The sequence below is a fragment of the Camelus ferus genome, chromosome 3, assembly GCF_009834535.1.
Source record: "Camelus ferus isolate YT-003-E chromosome 3, BCGSAC_Cfer_1.0, whole genome shotgun sequence".
Taxonomy (NCBI): Eukaryota; Metazoa; Chordata; class Mammalia; order Artiodactyla; family Camelidae; genus Camelus; species Camelus ferus.
In genome coordinates, this window is record NC_045698.1 from 91,395,473 (window position 1) to 91,414,700 (window position 19,228).

The 19,228-nt window shown below is 49.3% G+C and overlaps 1 protein-coding gene across 13 annotated transcripts in view; it reads right to left on the reverse strand.

Moving 5' to 3' along the window:
• The window catches only part of ACSL6 (acyl-CoA synthetase long chain family member 6), a 63,369-nt gene that overhangs the window by 21,714 nt on the left and 22,427 nt on the right, over positions 1-19,228 (reverse strand). For 8 of the 13 annotated variants that reach the window (XR_004318705.1, XM_032476666.1, XM_014558702.2 and 5 more), the window contains exons 6-17: positions 18,793-18,892; positions 18,080-18,258; positions 17,088-17,120; positions 15,679-15,730; positions 9,232-9,305; positions 7,687-7,764; positions 6,086-6,220; positions 5,564-5,698; positions 4,195-4,290; positions 3,132-3,204; positions 1,001-1,089; positions 135-251 (exon numbers count right to left, since the gene is read on the reverse strand). Coding sequence is in view for 12 of the 13 variants with exons in the window: in XM_032476666.1 (XP_032332557.1) it covers positions 135-251; positions 1,001-1,089; positions 3,132-3,204; positions 4,195-4,290; positions 5,564-5,698; positions 6,086-6,220; positions 7,687-7,764; positions 9,232-9,305; positions 15,679-15,730; positions 17,088-17,120; positions 18,080-18,258; positions 18,793-18,892 (1,161 nt within the window). In the remaining variant the exon portion in view is untranslated. Of the gene's footprint in view, positions 1-134; positions 252-1,000; positions 1,090-3,131; positions 3,205-4,194; positions 4,291-5,563; positions 5,699-6,085; positions 6,221-7,551; positions 7,630-7,686; positions 7,765-9,231; positions 9,306-15,678; positions 15,731-17,087; positions 17,121-18,079; positions 18,259-18,792; positions 18,893-19,228 lie in introns of all 13 variants that reach the window. The other 5 variants (XM_032476667.1, XM_014558705.2, XM_006184090.3 and 2 more) reach the window with 3 other exon arrangements.

Sequence of the window (19,228 nt, forward strand, 5' to 3'; positions counted from 1 at the left end):
CAATTCCCAGAGGTATTCCAGAATGACAAACTGTCAGGAAAGACATAAAGAAGACTCCTGCCTCAGGAGTGAATAGGATCAGACACCCTCCACCACCAAAATGTTTGCAGCTCTGTGGTTCCAAACATACGCACCGGCAGCCATCTCCCAATGTCCCCCGTGTGAAGCCAGCCATCGCTGTCCAGGGCCTCCTTTGTCCTCTCTGGATCTTTCAAGTAACCTTTGAACACATTTGGTCCTCTCACACATATCTGCAGGGACAAACACCGGGTTCTCTCAGCCCACAGCATAAGGAACCCTGATGTGAGGCTGTCACGAGATATGTGTAGAAAAATATACATGATCCCTCAGGGGATCCACTGAGGAGACCACAGTGATGGTAACAGAGGACAGGAATAGCCCCCAGTGGTCTGAACTGCCTTCTCTCATGCAGCATCCTTTCCCTCTGCCTCTCTGCCCTGGCCACCTCGGGCCTCCCTCTGCCATCCCTTCTTCCTTAGGAACCCAGTGGCCTTCAGGATGTGCTGCTGGGTGGCACTGGATGGGGTCTCATCCGATACTGATGACTGGCAGATTCTACCAGAGATGCCTGAGCCCCTGCTTTGTGACCAGGCACTGAGCTTTCCCATCTGCTCCCACGGAATGAACAAGCACAGGCCAGCTCTATCTACCCCATCCGGCTTATTTGCAAATGGTCATGTTTCTGCTTGGACAGACATGCAGCAGCAAGTCATGCCAGTTAAGGAAAAAATAATAATATATTTTTTTAAGGTTTAGGAATCCCAAATCTTGATTTAGACCAGCGCAGTCCCAGGCTTGGGGGTTGGTTTCTCCATAAAGTGGAGAGGAAATGTGCAATTCAGTGGAGTCAAATTAATCAGTAATATAAAATGACTTTACGCATAAGGTGGAAGGAAAACAACTCCATTCCATTTTTTTTTCTTTTACTCACTACATGTATAGCATCCATGGACATGAATGGCTAAATGCTCGAGTTTACCTCTCCCTCTCCGTTGCTGGTCCAATAGTTCAGTTCCTCGACATCGACGAGCTTGATATGGTTGCAGGGCAGAGGTGCCCCTACGTGTCCTAGAACACCAGAGCAATACGGCATTTGTCAGTGTTCAGATCAGTTTCAGCACCCAAGATGCTCCACGCCACGTACAACCCCAAGTGGTCAAAGTGGGGAATTAGGGATGGAAAGCAGTACATCTTTAAATGGGCGTCTGTCACAAGCAAGCACTGATGATAGAGTTCTGGAGAAAGGAGAGACTAACCTTTCCTGGGCCTTTGTTTTACATACGATTCTTAAAGAAATGGACAGGCACGCCTGGCCCAGCACCAGCCTGCACAGGGTCCGTGAGGAGGCTCATACCCACATCAACAAAACAGTCAGGATTTTTAATAATAAATTTTTTTTTACAATTAAACCATTTCCCCCAACTTCAGATCACACATCTTGGTTTGGGGATCATAAAATACAGTCATCATCTTTTCTTTGAGTCACCAGACTGCAGATTAATGTACATAGTAATCGTCTAGAATTCTTGTTAAAAATGTAGATTCGATTCAGTAGGTCTGGGATGGGGCCTGAGAGTCTACATTTCTTACAGGCATCCAGGTGATGCCGATGCTTCTGGGCTACACCCTACACTTTGAGTGACAAAGGAATAGAAAACAAGGATGAGGTAACTCATCCCCCTCTCCCAAAAAAAGACTTCAAATTTTCTTGGTCTTATACACTCCAATCACAAAATTACATCTAAGTCATTTTCTAGTAATTGTCTGTGGTTGTTACACAATTCAGCTGGCAAGGTGGAGGAGTGTTAAGCAGGTGCTGGCCAAGGTCCTGAAAAAAAAGTGAGCCACGTAGATGAAAGAAGAGACTGACACTTTTGTTTCTCTTTTAAACAAGAGACTGCCAGATCTTTTACATATTGTACAAAGATACCTATCTTCTCATACCCAAAGCCTTTGCAAGTTTTTATGGTAAGGAGGCATTGAAAAGGCAAAACCTCAAAAGTCTTACATAGGAGAATATAAAGGATAACATAAGGGGGAAGAGAGTGTCCAAAAAGAAAGGGATAGGTGTGAGCTATCAGTAAATATGATGGCAGCAGTAAGAAAAAACCTAATGAGCCAGGAACTCAGAAGATAGTCCTTGTAGTAAATCTGCCAGTGGTAGAGAGATCAAACTCATATATAAAATAGGGTTTATTCAGCTAGAATTTAAAGAGATAAAAACTCAGAAAAAAAAAATGCTTCTGTACTTGACTTGGCCAAATGGGCTTTCAACTTAGAATCAACCTATCATGTTTCTGCTGACTACCTCAAGGTGCTCGGAAAATAGTATCGCATTACTGAGCATATTTCTTTTCTCTGCACATCACCCCAAGTTTTCTGGTTTGTAGTTGAGCAAATTTAAGCATGAGGGGTGGCCCCAGGCTCACAGAGGAAGTTGATATCTTGAAGAAATCCTTTGGTGAATGTTTTTCAGATTCTTCCAGTATTTGGTCTAAATTTGGTGATGGATCATACATGGGCTACCTGTTTCTTCCTCCTTGCCCTGAAAGATGAGTCTCTCCAGAATGAGGGTGTGAATAGTGGCTGGTCTGTTCTGAGGTTACCACTGCCTTATAGACATTGCTATCACAGGAGACACAGTCCCAAAGGGCCCCTGAAATGGCCCTTTAAGAAACAGTGCATTGGCTGCTATGAACTTGTCTCTCCTTCCTAAATCATATCCAATTCATAGCCTGCTTCCTTCATTCTAAAATGACTATAAGCAAGACTGTGTGATATTTCAAAACTATAAAATCCAACATATTGACATTATAAGCATTTTTCCACCTGGAGCTGTATTTTGTGATCTATTACTTCTTCCTTCTTTTTTCAAACATGACTTCTCTTTATCTACAAAATAGGAATATACCAAAAAAAGTAGGAAATACAAAAATTTGTAACAAAGAAAGCAACAGATCCATAATGCTACAAACAGAGACACAGCCACCATCACTGTTTTTCTTCTATTTCTTTTGCTATTTCCTAAGTGCCCTTGTAAATATACTTCCCATTAGGAAGTTTTGGAGCCTGCTATTCTAACTCATTCCCACATCTCCAGCTGGTCCTACCTGAGGTCCAGTCCCCGGGTGTCGTGAAGGTACATCCAGCTGTGCACTCTGTTTGGCCGTAACCTTCATAAACCTTTAAGCAAAACATGGAAATCCATCCTGTAGGCACACACCCTCTTGCAGCTGACTGGCTACCCTTTTCAGCCAGTTAACCGCCCACTGACATCTGGGTGCTCCATGCTGGGGACGGTGGGAGAGCAGGTGCCTGGGAGGTAGGAAACTCCAGGTGAAGCTGAACACAGACGACAGGTGTGGCTACTTTGCTTGGAAGAAGTGCTGTTTTTTACCACAGACAGTTAGTAGGTAAGGTTATGTGGTTGGGGTAAAGATTTCCAACCTATTTTCAACCACTGACTCTGTTTTTCATTTGAATAATATGTATTAAAAATAAGTATTTAACAGTGTGCTAAAGGTTTTGTCTCTGTAAGATATTTCCCTTCAGAGCCCCATGGGCAGACCATGTGGGAGACCTTTAGGAGCGATCAGGCCATGTTCGTGCAGAATAGGAGGTCAATTTAAGAAGTCTACGGCTTCTAAAGAATAAAATTTAAGCATGCACATTTATGAAATAGATGTGCCTACTTTACTTAAAACCCACCAGTCACAACAATGTTACTATACTCTGCATATGTAGGAATTTAATAAATATTAATTGAATGGATAAATGAAGGAATGAATTTTTTAGCAGTGATAAAACCTACTGAATCAAATAGAAGCACATAAATGAACTTTCGTTCCTCTCCTTTGTGTTCCTTCTCTGGGCTGGGAGACATTCTGCAGGCTGGTGAATGCAGAGATGCTGTTACAGGCATGGTACAGGTTCTCCAGCACATTGATGATGATTTTTCCCAGAGTGGATACACACCTGGGCTCTCCAGAAAGTCACAAGGCTATCTTGGCTTTCAGTAACTCAGGGATTTTACATTTTCAGAGGAGGGAGCTTTTAACCCACAAAAATCTTGCCCCCAGGATCTCTTTCTGTACCATAGAGGGTATAATGTGTTTCCTGCCTGTCCTAACACACACTGCGTTACCCACAGGGAAGGCCATATAAAGGCAATACCTGGCACCCGAGAGCCGCGCGGAGGAATCCCAGGACTGTTGGTGATGCAGGGGCTGCTCCAGTAACGATCATCCGCACACACCCACCAAGACTGGCCTGTGGGAAGACAGAGAGCCTGGCAAAGCCTGTGCTGCTAGAGGCAGCATGTAGCCCATCTGGGCCTCACCCAAAGTCAACATTCAACAATTGTACCCTCTCTGGACCCCAAAGGTAGGGATCAGAAAGGCGGCCTGAGACTTCACAAGAGCTGAGGAAGTCCCTTCTTCTTCCAAAGGAATCAACCCAATCAGTTTTTGTTGTTGTTGTTGTTGTTTTATTGAAGTACAGTCAGTTTACAATGTTGTGTCAATTCTGGTGTACAGCATAATAATTCAGTCATACATATACATGCATATGTTTGTTTTCATATTCTTTTTCATTATAGGTTGCTGCAAGATATTGAATATAGTTCCCTGTGTGTTTATCTATTTTATATATAGTAGTTAGTATCTGCAAATCTTTTGCAATCCAACGCACAATATGGACACATCTTTTGAGAATAAGGGCCATTAATCTGTGTGGCATTCCATAGTTTTGGTTCTCCCTTCCATAAAAGACACAGATGTTCCCTCACTCTCCCATCATTTGCAAGCATCCAAAACAATTACTTAGGACAATTTATTCCCACTTCTGCCTTAATGGCATGGCCTTTTTCATTTCTAAATCAATATCATGCACTATTGACTACGCACTGCCAAGGACAAAAAACTTTTTAAACACTTTGTAAGTTGAGCCAATAAGGTTTAAATATCAATTTTCACAGCTAAAAATTAAGTAGTAAGAAAAAACAATGCTACAAATTAACTACAAATTCTTTGAGTAATGCAGAGCTTGAAAACTTTAGTGAAGATACAGAAATGAGTAATGCATAATCAGCTTGCTTTGGAAGAGGGTGAAGGGATGGGAAGCAGGAAGGGAAAGAAGATTCTTGGCCATCTGGCTAGAACCTTGTGCAACTGGAAAATCAGGGTGGCCAAGGCTATAGGGAGGGCCAAAAGAATCTTCTGGCTCCACAAGCTCCCTGGTGAACCCCAGGGGCTCCTCAGGACCTGGAGGTAGAGGTGGCAAAGTTGCCCTCATTTCTGTTGAGGTCAAGGAACTTACTTAGGAGTCCTTCTTGCTGGTTGCCTTTGGCAAATATAACACATCTCCAAAGAACAAAAATGAGTCCTTCAAAATTTCAATGGTAGCTTAACCTTTGATTTCATTAGCAAATAAGTTACGATTTGATAAGACTACAGGCTACTGAGATGAACTTCTCTAATTCTTCTGTAAGGTCACCCACTGGAGACTTAGGTGTCACTCTATAATCACTTGTTCATGTTCATACCTGAATCTTATTGAAGAAGAGTTCATCCCAGATGCTGTCATTCCTGATGATTCCACTCCGGACCTCAGCCTGTTTACGCATGGCTGCAAATTCCAGGAGCCAGCGCTTCAGTGGTGTGTCTGCCTGGCTGAAGATCTGAGGAACAGAAATTGGAAACAGCTGTCAGGCCTGCAGGTCCCACCTCTAGACATACCCACAGGAAGAAGGCCCAAACTGGCCAGCAGAGAAGCCACACTGTTTTTGCCCCTGCAGGAGGTCACTGAACGTGTGACATTCAGTTAAAGGTTAACACTACCAAGGTCTAGGCATGGTGCAGGGAAAGAGGTTCCTGAAAAAGTGTCCCAGTCAGGGTTTTGGAGACTAGGAAGAACCCAGGAGGAGGGATGAGAAACAGGGAATACGAGAGGAGGTGACTTTCAGGACCTAGGGGTGGAGGTGTAAAAAGCTTGCCTGGGGCTCCAGCCTCTGTCCCTACAAGCAGTGTGTGCCCCTCAGCCTGGCCAGACTCCCTGCAGGGCTCACCTTGTCGTACATCCTGTTCAGCAGTCGTGGGACCACAGGGAAGATGGTGGGGCACAGAGCCTTCATGTCATCCGAGAGCAGGCGGATGTCTCCCTGGAAGAAGCCCACGCGCCCTCCATGGCAGTAGACGACAGACTGGAGGAAAAGGACAGGAAGCGGGTAGTCCCTCAGGGAGGTCACTCCTGCTGCAGTCCAGAGCTGTGCAAAGCTCTGCTCTACGTGCAGGGCGCCCATGACCCCCTGACCCAGCTCTGGCTGCTGCCATGGGACTCTGAAGAATGCCATCTGAGGTGACACTCCCCCCACACCCATATCTCACCACCTTCCCACTAAGTCCCATTCAGAAACGGAGACAAGAAGCAGGAGACAGAGTGGAATCCTGAGCCTTCGGGACATGTTGGAGCCGCCAGGCTCACTGGTGCCTGCCCCTTCACGCTTACTCCCAAACCCTGGACAGGGGCCTCCCTGGAGCAGGGACAGGTCTCTGAGCTGTACCAAATCCTGACAGTGTGTCTGCTCCATGTCTCAGAGTGCCTGTGGACCTCCCCAGGGACACCTCGGAGACTCTGGAGGATTGCAGTGTCCACAAGTACTGGAAATGCTGCTAATGTCGGCTGTGGGAGGCTGAGGGGAAGCCTGGCTGGTTGCTAATTGGACTAGGAGTATGTCAGGGGCCTAGTATATGCTCCTTTCTTCAATGCTCAGAGGAGCCCTGTAAGGTAGAGACTATTTCTAGTCTCCATTTTACAGATAAGGAACACAAAGATCAGAAAGGTAAAGGGACTGGCCCAGAGTCACAAAACCAGTTCACAGTAACTGCTGGCATTCGAATCCAGGTCTGGAAAGCTGGAAAGCATGCCCAGATATACCAGATCATGCCTAAGGCAAAACAGGAGAGACTCTGAAGACACTTTGTGCACAGGCTGGTCCCTCAAGTGACACACACACATGGGGAATTCTTTGTCCCCACAACCTTGTGTGGACTCCTCCATTCCCTCTTCGTCCCCACAAGGCCTGTCCCAGAGCCAATCATTATGCCAGTCCCATCTACAGCCGGAGGGGTCATGACAGTTTGATTCCCCAACTTTATTGTCTTATTTTCTTTTTTAGGGGTTTGTGAGTGACGGAAGTTATGGAATATAGGTGTTTTGGCCATAATTGGAGCCATACCGCACAGAGTTTGAATGGGAAAGCACTTCTGCAGAGCCGCAACGCTCTCTGAGCAGATGCTGTCAGCCAGGGCCTCTCTCAGCCAAGGTCTGTCCACAGGTGAGACAGGGCAGGCCTGGGTGTTCCCTGGAGCAGTGCTCCTAGGTGGCACAGGTGGGGTGGACAAGGTCCTCTGACCCATGTGGCAACTTCTGAGGACAGGGCGGTTCTACTTCATGCCACCAGTGACAAGTGACACCGTGATAGGGTTCTGGGTTCTGGGCACACCCTGTGCCTCCCTGAAGCCAGGGCCTTACCTGCACCATTCGCTCAAACATGTGTGCTAAAGGCAAATAGGAAATGTGCACATCCGCACAAGTGGGAGCCCACTGACTCTGTAAGAAAACAGAAGGAGCCCAGGCAAGGCCCGGTCAGTCAGGCGGGCGTCTTACCTGGATGACTCTCTCAAACATGTGAGCCAGAGGCAGGAAGGAGATGAGCACATCGTCCTGTCTCGGAAAGATCACTTTCTGCAGGTGCCGGGCATGGGAGACAGAAAGGAAAGAAACACTGACAGGAAGACGACAAGAGAGTCATAAAACAATAAAGAGAAAATGACCTGGAGGGGCAAACAGGAAGAGGGGAAGGGCAGTGGGGAGAGGGGGAGACAGAGAGAGACACATGAGATGAGAGAGAGAGAAAAATGAGAGAGGAAGATGGAAGGTGCAGAAAGAAAAAACAGGGCAGCGTAGGAAGCGGAGTGTTAGGTCGAAGCGCCAGTGGGTCTAGGTTATCTGCAGAAGCAAAGAGCCAGTTGAAGCACACATATACCAGCGGAGTTGGGCTCCGCAGGGAAGTCTCCTCTGGGAGGGCCTGCCCCTCACTCACAGTCTTCAGGGCCAGCCTGGCTCGCCCCCTCCTCCCCACGGCTGCAGGGTCTGCCTCAGGCCCCATTTCACCAGTGTCTTTGGGCCACCTGGGCACAGAAGGTCTCGAATGGTTGGCACTTTCTAGTCCTTCTTCCAGAGAAAGGGGCCCAGAGAACCCTAGGTCTGCCTACTAGGGACTGTATGCCCTGGGCCTGGGAACAGGGCCTTAAAGGGGAAGGCCGAGAAGGATCCCAGTCCCCGGGATGGGACCGGCCTCAGCGACCGGGCTGCTCTGGCCACTGGGCTCTGCTCAGGGACAAGCTCCCCTGGGCTGCCCTCCCTGCTCTCTGCCCTCTTTCAGAGGTCTTCACTGCTGGGCTGGCTTTCAGGTGAGTTTGGACAAGCCCTGGGAACCTTGCTCATGGCTCCCGGCCTGGCTCAGCTACCAACCGTCTCTCAGGGTTTTCTACCCAAATATATAACTGCATGGGCATATGCTCCATAATGGCATTTGGTGTGAATGTGGAGAGTGATTTTTTTTCCACAATGGAGGAAAAGCTTAATTTATATGAAAAGGTGCATTCAGATACTCACCACTTGTGGGAAAAGGTCCTCCTTTCTTAGCTGGTTAAAAATGCTAACATGCTTTTGTCAGGCCAAGATATCAAGATTTTTTTCATTTTAGATTTACCTTTTTTAGCACAGCCTTAAAAATTAGCAACTGTCACTGTTTCTCAGATGCTAATAGTCCTTAAACACAAAATGACTGAATTAAACTCTGACCTACTTGGGAAAACAAGTTATTAAGGATTACCTTCTAAATGAAGGTACACGTAAAACCACAGGTATCTCAATTTTTGAAGTTAAAAATGAGAACTAAGTTTCCACATTTTTCTTTCTGGGACCTTAGCACTCTTAGAAATCAGCTGAATATTTATCAGGTATGGGTCATTTCAGTGTTTGGGGTTCAAAGTGCCCGTGAAAGTGGGGCTGCTCCAATGAGAACAAAAACTCCTGCCTGTGAAAGGCATTCCAGATTATATCAGGGGAAAAAAGGAAACACAAAAAGCCTCTGAGGCTTAAGGTGTCCTCAAGAGACACTTGCATTAGTGAGTCTACTTTATTCACCTCTGTCACTTTCAGAAAGCCTGAGAAATCAGCCACCACGTTCCCATGGGTGAGCATCGCACCTTTTGGGTTCCCTGAAAGGAGAGAGCAAGAAGGAGAATTAGTTAGAAGCCCAGGGGCCACCCCTTGAGCAGTCCCAGACACCTAGCACTGTCCACGCAAGCCTCTGGCCTTTGTCCACAGCCGCCTTCAGAGTCCCAGGCAGAGGACTGCTGTGTCAGGGACCTTCATCCTGTAGACACTCAAAGCCCACCATGAGGTTCCCAGATGTTTGAGACCAGAAGGCAGGTGACAACTGCACAGGTGGGGTGACCCCAGGCCTGGAGGGCTGGCTATCTGTGGCCTGTGCTTTCCCTTCTGCCTCCCTCAGGGAGCATGGACTCTCGGCCCCCCGTCTCCTTACATGCACCAGTGACCTACTCAGTTCTCTGGGTCTGAGCAGCTCTAGTCCTCAGAACCCAGCGGCCAGCTGTGCTAAGGCCAGGCTGGAGGTACAGAGTGCTGGGGGTGGCCCTGCGTGCCTGCTCATTAGCACAGATGGAACATGGGTATTCCCGCTTTGTCTTGACACGACCTTTTACTATTGCTTGTGAGGAAGCCCAGGGCTTCTAGGATGGCTCAGAGGACAGAGGCCAGGTGGGGACTGAGGGCACAGCGGGCTGGGTGGAGGGGGGAGGCTGTGTGGTCACCATTTCATGTGAGGGTGGATACAACACCGGCCCTGCTGCTGGACGGATCTGACTGGGCTCAAATCCTGGCCTTGCCCCTCACTGTCAGCATAACACTGGAAATTTTTCTGCTTTCAGTTTCCTAACCTGAAAAGTAGGGACAGTGACACCAACCTCATAGGGCTTCTATAAGGCCTAAGGACATAAGTCACGGGCAAAAGATATTAAAATTAGAAGTTTCCACTGAGGCAGAAGATACTATAGCTGCGAAATTCCAACAGTGAGGGGCCAGATCATGTGCAGAACTTACCCAAGAAATATCAAAGACACCAATATACTAACTGCAAGCCTCACCCAGAAAGAGGTAACAAAAGGACTGAGTAGAGATTAAGAGAGTACTGTAGTAAATGCCACTGAATTGTTCACTTCAAAATATGTGAATTTCACCTCAATAACAGAGAGGGAGAGGGAGAGAGAGACTATGAATGAATGAGGGAGAATTTGTGAGGAGGATTTCTTTGGATACAGCTATTCTGAGTTCTAGAGCCCATCAAAAGGGGAAGAATGAGGGGTCCTCTCTCCCAATCCCTATCTTAAACCCAAGCTAACTCAGCCCTCATTGGGATTACTTGAAGAACCCAGTCATGTTCCCTACAGCTGGGGGTCCATGAGACAGGGGAAAAAGGATGTGGCTACAAAAAACACACACACACACACACACACACACACCAATAAATCTCAGGAACTGGATACAGAGTCTGCAGAAGGAACACTGAGCGGTGATGGGAACGGTGCTTTAAAAAGGAATCTTGTCCACAGGTCCATTTCCCCACAAAATCAGGGTAGGAGCAATAGAGTGTACACCTGACACACAAGCTGACACACAAGTGGAGTAGGGAGCAGACAGACAAAGGAGGGGCACCGTCTGTATCAGGAGAACTCGTCCAAGCGTCCGTGAAACAGAGAGCGCACTGTAAATGTTTGCCCTAAACCATCTCCCAGCTTTCCTTTCCCACTGACTCATTCTCCCTCCCCACTTCTGTCTGGTGGGAGAGAACAGAAACCTTCATTAGCAAGCTGGCGGAGGAGGAGGACCATCAGAAGGGAAGAGAGGAAGCCAGACCATGTCTTCCCCACCAAGCCTGCAGCCAGTGGTACTGTGGACTGAAACTTGTAATTCTGAACTGAGACCGTGTCCATGTCTCAGGGGACTTATCTGAGAGTGACCAGAAAAGGCAGGAGATGCTTAAAGATTTTATCCAGGGGCAGACTAAGAACTACCCACACTGAGAACGTTTAAAGGAACAGACGGAGATAAAAATAAAGTTGCTCTCATCATTATATCCCTTAAGGCCTTTTGCTCAACTTACTGGTGACCCATTTGCCAGAGACAAGCATCAGTAATGGCACCATCTCTGTCTGACCAAGATGTGTGGTGGACGGGGTTTTAACATGTGCTCAGGCACCTACACCCATACTGCAAATCACGGAGGTGATTCTGGAGACACAGAAAGTTACAGGATTTTTTTAATTATATTTTGTAAAAAGAATGTTAAATATGATTGCTAAAATATCTTCCTTTTGAAAAGAAGATCTGTGGGATCTGTTTTACCTCTGCTTGTTCTTCCATCTTCAAACACAGGCCCATATTAAGAAATTTCTCTGAATTGTCTCCTATGTGTAAATCCCAGAGTCCCCAGGCCCACCAACTATTCTGAGAGTATCACCTGGAAATTTTCACCTGTGGATTCTCAAATTTTGGAATTTTTAAAGGAACATCCCCCAAACATTAAGTATAAAAACAGATCTGTCACAAAATATTGTCCTGTGCTATATACAGCTTTAGATCTGCTAGATTGGCCGACTTGCTCATGTGTAATATAACCTAAGGACGGACGGTCTGAGAATCTCAAGAGAAATGCCAAGGGATAAAGGAGAAGTGAATGTTGACAACAAACCCTGGGAGGAGACTTCCAGGTCCCAGTTGGGAGGCAAGAGGCTCATGGTCTCTAGCCCAAGAGGGGGTCTCTTTACAGAAACTGTCACATGGTGCCCCTAGACTCGGGTCTATTCAGGACGCCCCTCACCTTCAGGCCATGATCCTGACTTCTACTCCACAGAGGAGGGCCCCCAGAATCCACTCTTCCTCCCTCTGTCCCCTGGGTGGGGTGCATCTCTTTCTGGTACTTGGAGGCCTCCTCTCTCCCCCAACCCAAACCAAACTTTTGGGGGCTTTGCTCCACTGAGCATCACCTCCCTTTCCTCTACCTCCAGTGGCTCCCTCTCAACCATAAGAAACACTTCCAGGTATTTCCAGGAAAACAACAAAAACCCCACCTCCCTCAACCCCATGGCCCCCGGCAGCTGCCACTCTTGCTCTCTGTCATCCCTTCACAGCTAATCTCTCTTTATAAAAAAATAAACACTCTCTTATGTATAACATACATATACAAAAGTGCTCAAATAAGTGTACAGCTCAATAGACTTTTTTCAAAGTGAACTTACCTGGGCCCCTAGCACCCAGATCAAGAAACAGAACATCATCAGCATTCCAGGGCACCGTTATCCTGGAAGGTGACCGTTATCCTGACTTCTGGAACCAGAGTCCTTTACTATGTTTTGTCATTTTAAACAAAAGAAATCATATGACATTTTGCACCTGATTTCTTTCACTCAACATTGAGGTATCCTTTTCTGTTTGCTGACATACCATTCTATTGCTGATGGGCATTTGAGTTGTCTCCAGATTGTGACTATTCAAAGTGTTGCTAGGAACACTCTGGAGTGTGCCTTTTGGTGACACAGCCAAGCTTCTTGTAAGAGTTGTCCACACTTACTGAACTGACATCCTCCTCTCCCACCCCTTACTCAGCCCACCACAATCAGCTTCTGCTTCTGGCCTCCATCCCATGATGAACCTTCGCCAAGAGCACCGGTGAGTATTTTTGTGGCAATGTCTTATGGTATAGCGCAGCTACGTGACAATGCTGACAGGTTCTGTTCTCCTCTAACCTCTCTGGCTGCTCTTGGTCAGCCTTTATTTGGAACTCCTACCCCTATCATTCCTCTCCTGCCAGGGTTCCCAGGCCCTGCAACCAGACCTCTCTTTTCCTTAATCAACTCTCTCTCAAAGAAACATTTTCTTTCTTGCTGTCGATCCTCTGCACACACTGTTCCCTCTGCTGAGAATGCCCATCCTCTTCTCCTCCAGCTACCAATCCTTCGGGACTCTACTTAGATTGAGAATCCCTTCTGTCCCACTGTCCTGGCCTCTCGGTGGCCTAGTATTCCATGCACCCTGGGATGCCACGTTGTACTGAACTGTCTCATGACATGAGCTGTGAGCTCATGAGGGCAGGGCTGCGTCATGTCCATCCCTGTGTCCTCAGCCTCCAACACTAGGTCTGATGCATAGAGGACGGTCAACAAATGAGGTGAATGAATGAATCTACATAAATTACAGTAAGAATGCTGAAAACACATAGACTCAGCAGGACAGGTTTTTAAAGACCACTGTATTTTCTTCTCTGGGAAGAGAAGGTACATGAACTCATAAGGATACATCTGAGCTATCATTCATGGGACCCAGTTCCCCAAACTGGACTATGTTATACCCACAAATTATCTTTTATTTGGGGGGGGGTGGTTAAGATTCCAGTCCAGCTGATGGTTATTCTGAAATGAATATCCAACCACATTCACACCCATTAGCCATCCCTGAGTACAGACAAACCCCAAGCTCTCACCTCCTCCAGGGCATTCTTGGCCTGACGAGGGCTCCAAAGCACTGGCTTATTCTGGGAATCTCCACAGATATTCCCATCATACACCAAAAGGAAAATCTTCCCAGAATGATTCCACCGGAATCATGAATCCAATGTCAGGTTCAGATCATATTTTCCATCTTCCCCACTGAATGAATATGACTCTTGATGAAGCTGGAGCCAGGACACTGATGGAAGGGAAGCTGTATCCGTGGCTGTGGCGTGCTGGACTAGAGGATGGCTACCAGAGGCACAGTGCAGGCTCAGGCTAATGCCAAGGAGATCCAAGTGTGCAGCCAGGTGGGGTGACACCAGGCACAAGGCCTGCTCACTCCCCAGCTCTGCCGGCACCAGGCACACCTTTGGAGTGTGAGGCTTGGGCACTAAATAACAACCTATTTTCCAGGCTCCATGCATCCTGCTTCCACCACACAGAGCTTGGGCAGGATGGCTCAGCCTCCAATTGTGACTCCATCATCTGGAAAAGCACTGGACACGAGGCCTGCCATCCCCAGCTGGGCAACAGCACATTTCTGAGTCAGTTCTGTTCCAGATATGGAGGCAGCGTCTGTGACTAAGTGACTTATTAAAAGCCTGAGGGCACTCTTGGACAGCAAAGGTCCAAAGCTAAAGGCCAAGGCCACAGTAGTGACCCACCCCCAAACCCAGGGTGGAGGGACATGTCACCAAAATTTCATATCATGAAACTCGTAAGAAAAAGCAACATACACCTGAAGGGCACTTTTGAATTCTGGGTTGGCTCTGGATATCAGCTTCTGGACAGCAAGAGATGTGTTATTTTTCTTCCAACAGGGTTTTAGCAGTACGGTGGAAATTCTCAAACCCATGTGAGTTAATGGCAAAAATCATCTCAATCCAATAGTCATGTTTACCATGATCCACCCAGAAGGACAGTCCTGCCTGTGGGACAGGTCAAGGATCTGCTAAATGCCTTAGAGGCTGCATCCGTGGAAGGTGTGGTGGGCCCAAGTCCACTGCCCATCAGAAGCTGTCATCAGAGCAGGCCAGTCCTCGGTATGGAAAAAGAGGCTGGAAACCTCTTGCCTTTTCAGGACAAAGGCAAGTAACTTCCTGAGTCGTCAGATGAGATGCATGGGCAGCAATGGGAAGAGTAGTGTGCTGGGAGGTGGGAGAACAGGACACAAGCCCTCTGCCTCCACGTGCTGCTGGGGTTCCCTCGGACAGTCCCCACCCCTGCTTGCCTCAAAGGCCATGCTCAGGGCCCAGTGGCACAGTGATAGGGTGAACAGGGCACTGCAGACTGCAGAGTGCTGTGCCTATGGCCATGGTCCCCAGGTGCCTTCTGTCTCCTCCAGGAAGCCTTCCTTGGCTGTTCCCGCTGATGCTCATACACGTGCTCCTCTGTCAGACCAGGCAAGGAGTGCGTCAGTTCTGCCGGTCCTCTTTCTGACAGCCTTGCCCGTGGGATACCAGTCCCCAGCTGCAGAGCATCTGTCCTGCCCTTTCACACACCTTCCCATCGTCTACTTGGCACCTTTAACCACCCTCATCACAGGTGAGAAACTGGGGACAGTGGCAGTGCAGAAGTTAAGTGATTGATTCATAGATCCCCCAGAAAGTGGTGGAGGCTAAGACTCAAAACCAAGCTCTCAGACACGGAACCCCACACTCCTTCCTCAGTCCCTGACACAAAGGCCAGGCAGGGGCAGGAGACAGAGGAGTGAGCACCCCTTCACACAGAGGAATGATGTGACCAGCTGTCCAGTCCGCCCCGGGCCCCAGCTCTGGGAAGCTTACAGCACCCTCCCACCCTGGACCTCCCAGTCCACACCGTCCATTCACATCTAGCCACACCATGCTGCCTTGTGCTGGCCACTGGGAGCAGCAGGAAGGACCCAGCATCTGGAACCCAGGTACAGGATAAGGCTCAGCTGATCCCACAGAGGTCACCAGAGACCCCTGCAGTCACCCTGCCAGGGCTGCCAGGGAAGGGTGCAGGTGGCCCTGGCTGTGAGCTGGGAGCCTCTGCTTACCTGTCGTGCCGCTTGTGAAACACACAATGGAGAGGTCACTGGGTTTCGGGGGCTGTAGAGGTGAGAAGAGGAGTGTTTGAAAGAGACACAGTGTGGCCAGCCAGGGCTCAAGATCCCTGGGCTCTCCACCAGCCAGCCCCTCTGTGCATTCCCCGTGTGTGTGTGCTGTTTGAGGATGCAGGTGTGTGTTGGCACACGTGTATGGCTCTGCACGCTATCGTCAGAAAGGTCAGCAGGCAAGTTCCCAGGAAAAGGGAAGGAAAGCCAAGGAAACCTAACTGGGCATGGACATCAATGTCCCACCAACCTCACACCTGCTCCTACAGCCTCCCTGACCTGAGTCTGAGCTGAATTCTAATGAGACTGGGCTGCAGTGACCACACCTAGGCCTCTGCCAAAGATCTCACCTTTCTAGTGGATGTGACCCAGGGCGTCCTTCCTTCCCACTTTTCTCCAAATGTCTGCAATTAGGCTTGGGAACAGAAGATGTAGCCCAGGAACTGGGCTGCCCACTCTGAGGGTGCTCCACATCAGACTCTTGCCCTGGTGCTGGACACATAGTCCTGGGGTTCCTGGGAGGAGCCCACTATGCATGTACAGGATGGTTTCCCAGATGAGCTGACATGAGTTCAGACCTTTCCAGATGAAGTAAGGGTGTGTATTCTGGGAGAGGGACCACCCTGGACACAGATAGAGGCACAAGAGACAGGGCGGCTGAAGGGTGGGAGAGCAGTTGTCTAAGGCTGGGGCACAGTGTGTGGGAAGTGGGCACACACTAAGGGCTACCCACGAGAGGCCCTGGGAAGCATGGATGTGACCTGCTCAGGCCTGAGTATGAGGAAGTTCACAGGGGTGGGAAGGGAGTGGGAAATGCTAAGGTGCGAGGGGGGCTGGAGGCAAGAGTCCTGGTTAGAAAGCTGAAAGCCCCCACACGGCCCCTCTCAGAGGGTGGTGACCCTCACTGATGACTCAGCCCAGGCAGGATCACTTGGGGATGACACACAGAAAAGTTCACAAAGCAAAGAAGAACCAAGACAGCAGATGCCACAAGGCAGCCACTTCCTGTTCTGCTGCTGCTCTTGTCCAGCCCATCCTCTGAAGAGCTCACTACACTGAAGGGGAAAACATAAGGATTCTCAAAGGAAAAGTTACTGGAGACTCGAGGGTGGCCAGGACAGGCTGCCCTTTTTTCTCCCTTCCAAAGGTCTGACTCCTGTTCCAGGTCCCCCACTGGACCCTCATCCACAGAAGTCCTGGGCACCTCGAGGGGGCATTTCCTGAGCTGTTTATTAACACAGGGGTGCTACTTCGACCTCCCTACCAAACCCTTGTGCATAGTGAGGGGGTCTGCGAGGATGGGCCCTGCACACCACTGTGCTTAGTAAAGACTTGCTGGAGAATAAGCTTACCACAGGGACATGGTGATTCTGCTGGCCACAGTCCTGGAAGAGGAAAACAGCTTTTAAATGCTCAGAAGTTCTAATCAATAAAAAAAAAAAAATCAAAATAAACTCAGCACAGTATGCTTTGCTCCTGTGCCAAGCCCAGAGTCCAGAATTCCCTGCCCAGACATGGCCCATGTGGAGACATCACCCCAGTGGCCTCAGATACATACCCAGGCCTAGGCCTAGGCCACCCAAACATCACAGATAGGGCCTGGGGCCCAGGGAGAGGCTAAGGACTGTGCACATGCACAATGGGGAGATGGTTTATATGGACACATGTTCCAGACAGCATGGCTAGGTGGTCTGGCCTTCCAGGTAAATGGTCAGGGCTGGAAGGGCAGATGGGGGCTGCCAGTGTAGGTGTGGCCCCTAAAGACATGGAGGGCAGAGGTGCCACAGGTACACTTAAGAGCAGATAGGGAGGCAGGAGGAGAACTGGAGGACCCAGGGACCTAGCTCCAGTGGTCACAGTGGCAGTGGGGGTCAGCTGCTACTGAACAAGGCCTGCGGCCCTAGAGGCCAGGATGTCCTGTGTCACTCCAGCATGCCACAAGCTGCCACCAACCTGATGCCTCTTGGGAGACCATACAAAGAAAAATCAGTTCTACTGGCTGTTAGGGGTCTGGGACACATCTGTAGGAACCTCTTCAAGACTCCTGGACCTCATGTCTGCAGTGCTCAGGCTCAGACAGGCTGACAGCTAGCTGGAAATGAGGCGGCGGGAGTAGCCATGGGGTAGCCTGTTGGCACCTGTGTCAGTAACTGCCTGTCTTGAAGAGGATGCCTGTGGGTACCAACCCCACAACCCAGCACCAGCCCTTGTGAAGCCTGCCCTGTCTCAACCCTGACACACTTGATGGCCCAAGAGATCCATCCTAGGGCAGAAGATAACCAGCAGCTCTGGCTTGGTGGCCAACCAGCTGTGGCCCAGTAAACAGCCCCAAAGCAGACCTCACCTCCACAGCCTGCATGGACTTAATTACCACCCCGCACTCCTGCCCTCTGTCTTTCAAAGCTTCCTCAAATGGTTCCATGAGGATGATCAGCTTGAGCCCTGGAGTCTCCTTCCTCTCCACGTGCTCCAGAAGAAGTACGGCCTTCTGAGGTTTATCCACGATCACGGTGCTGATGTCAGCTGCAGGGATCAGCAAGGAGAGTCAGGCCGTGCGGTACAGGCTGTGACTATGGCCAGCACGTGCCAGGCAGTGGAACCATGGGCCACATGATATACTTGTGTGTAAATAAATATGTAAGACAGGCCGTGTGGGCCATGGGCCATGGGCCATGTATTGTGTCCAGAGGAAAGTGCATGGGTGGATCCCAAGCATTCCTTTTTTCAGGCTCAGCCCCAACATTCCAGGTCTGCTTGAGTTACTTATCACCCCCCAGTATCTGCCTTAAGCTGAAGGGAACTCAGAGGGTTGGCAGCCTATGTGGGGGCTGGTGTAGAGGCTCCTTCCTGATAGCCCCACCCTGTGGAAGAAGCCTTTAGGTGAAGTCCAAGTGGGGACAGCTGGACTCAGGATGCCAACTCAAGGGCCAAGGTGGAAGCCCCCGGGGTTCTCCGAGAGTGGAAACAGTGTTTATCAGTGTCAGACAAACAGCATAAGCTGAGAGGCTGGGGTCTGGGGGCTGGCTGCCAGTGGCAGGAGGGGGCAGTTGGGCTCACCTGTGTTGACGATGTAGCGGATTGCTCCAGGGCCCAGCGTGTCATAGAGTGGGACTACCACCATAGAGTACGTGTAACAGGCGAGCTCCGTGATGATCCACTGTGGAGACACACAGTTGGGGGAAGGGGGAGCACAGAACAGACAGGAGGGCTGCACTGCTCTTAGGCCCAAGCAACCAGGGTCCTTGCTCAGGGTCTCATGCTGAGAGCGCTCTGTTCTGGTCCTCTGCATGAGGCAGGGGATCCACGAGGCTAAATGGCTGTGCTTCATCACTCACAGCCTTCCAGACCACGCTGCCCCCAGGGAATTATGGGAATCCAAACAGCCCCAAACCCACTCCCAGAGCCTGCAAAAGCTTCATCCCCAGGTCCTTCCCACACCACCCTGCCCCATGCCTCAGGGAGCCACTGTTTATGCAGCTGGGTAGGGTGTGGT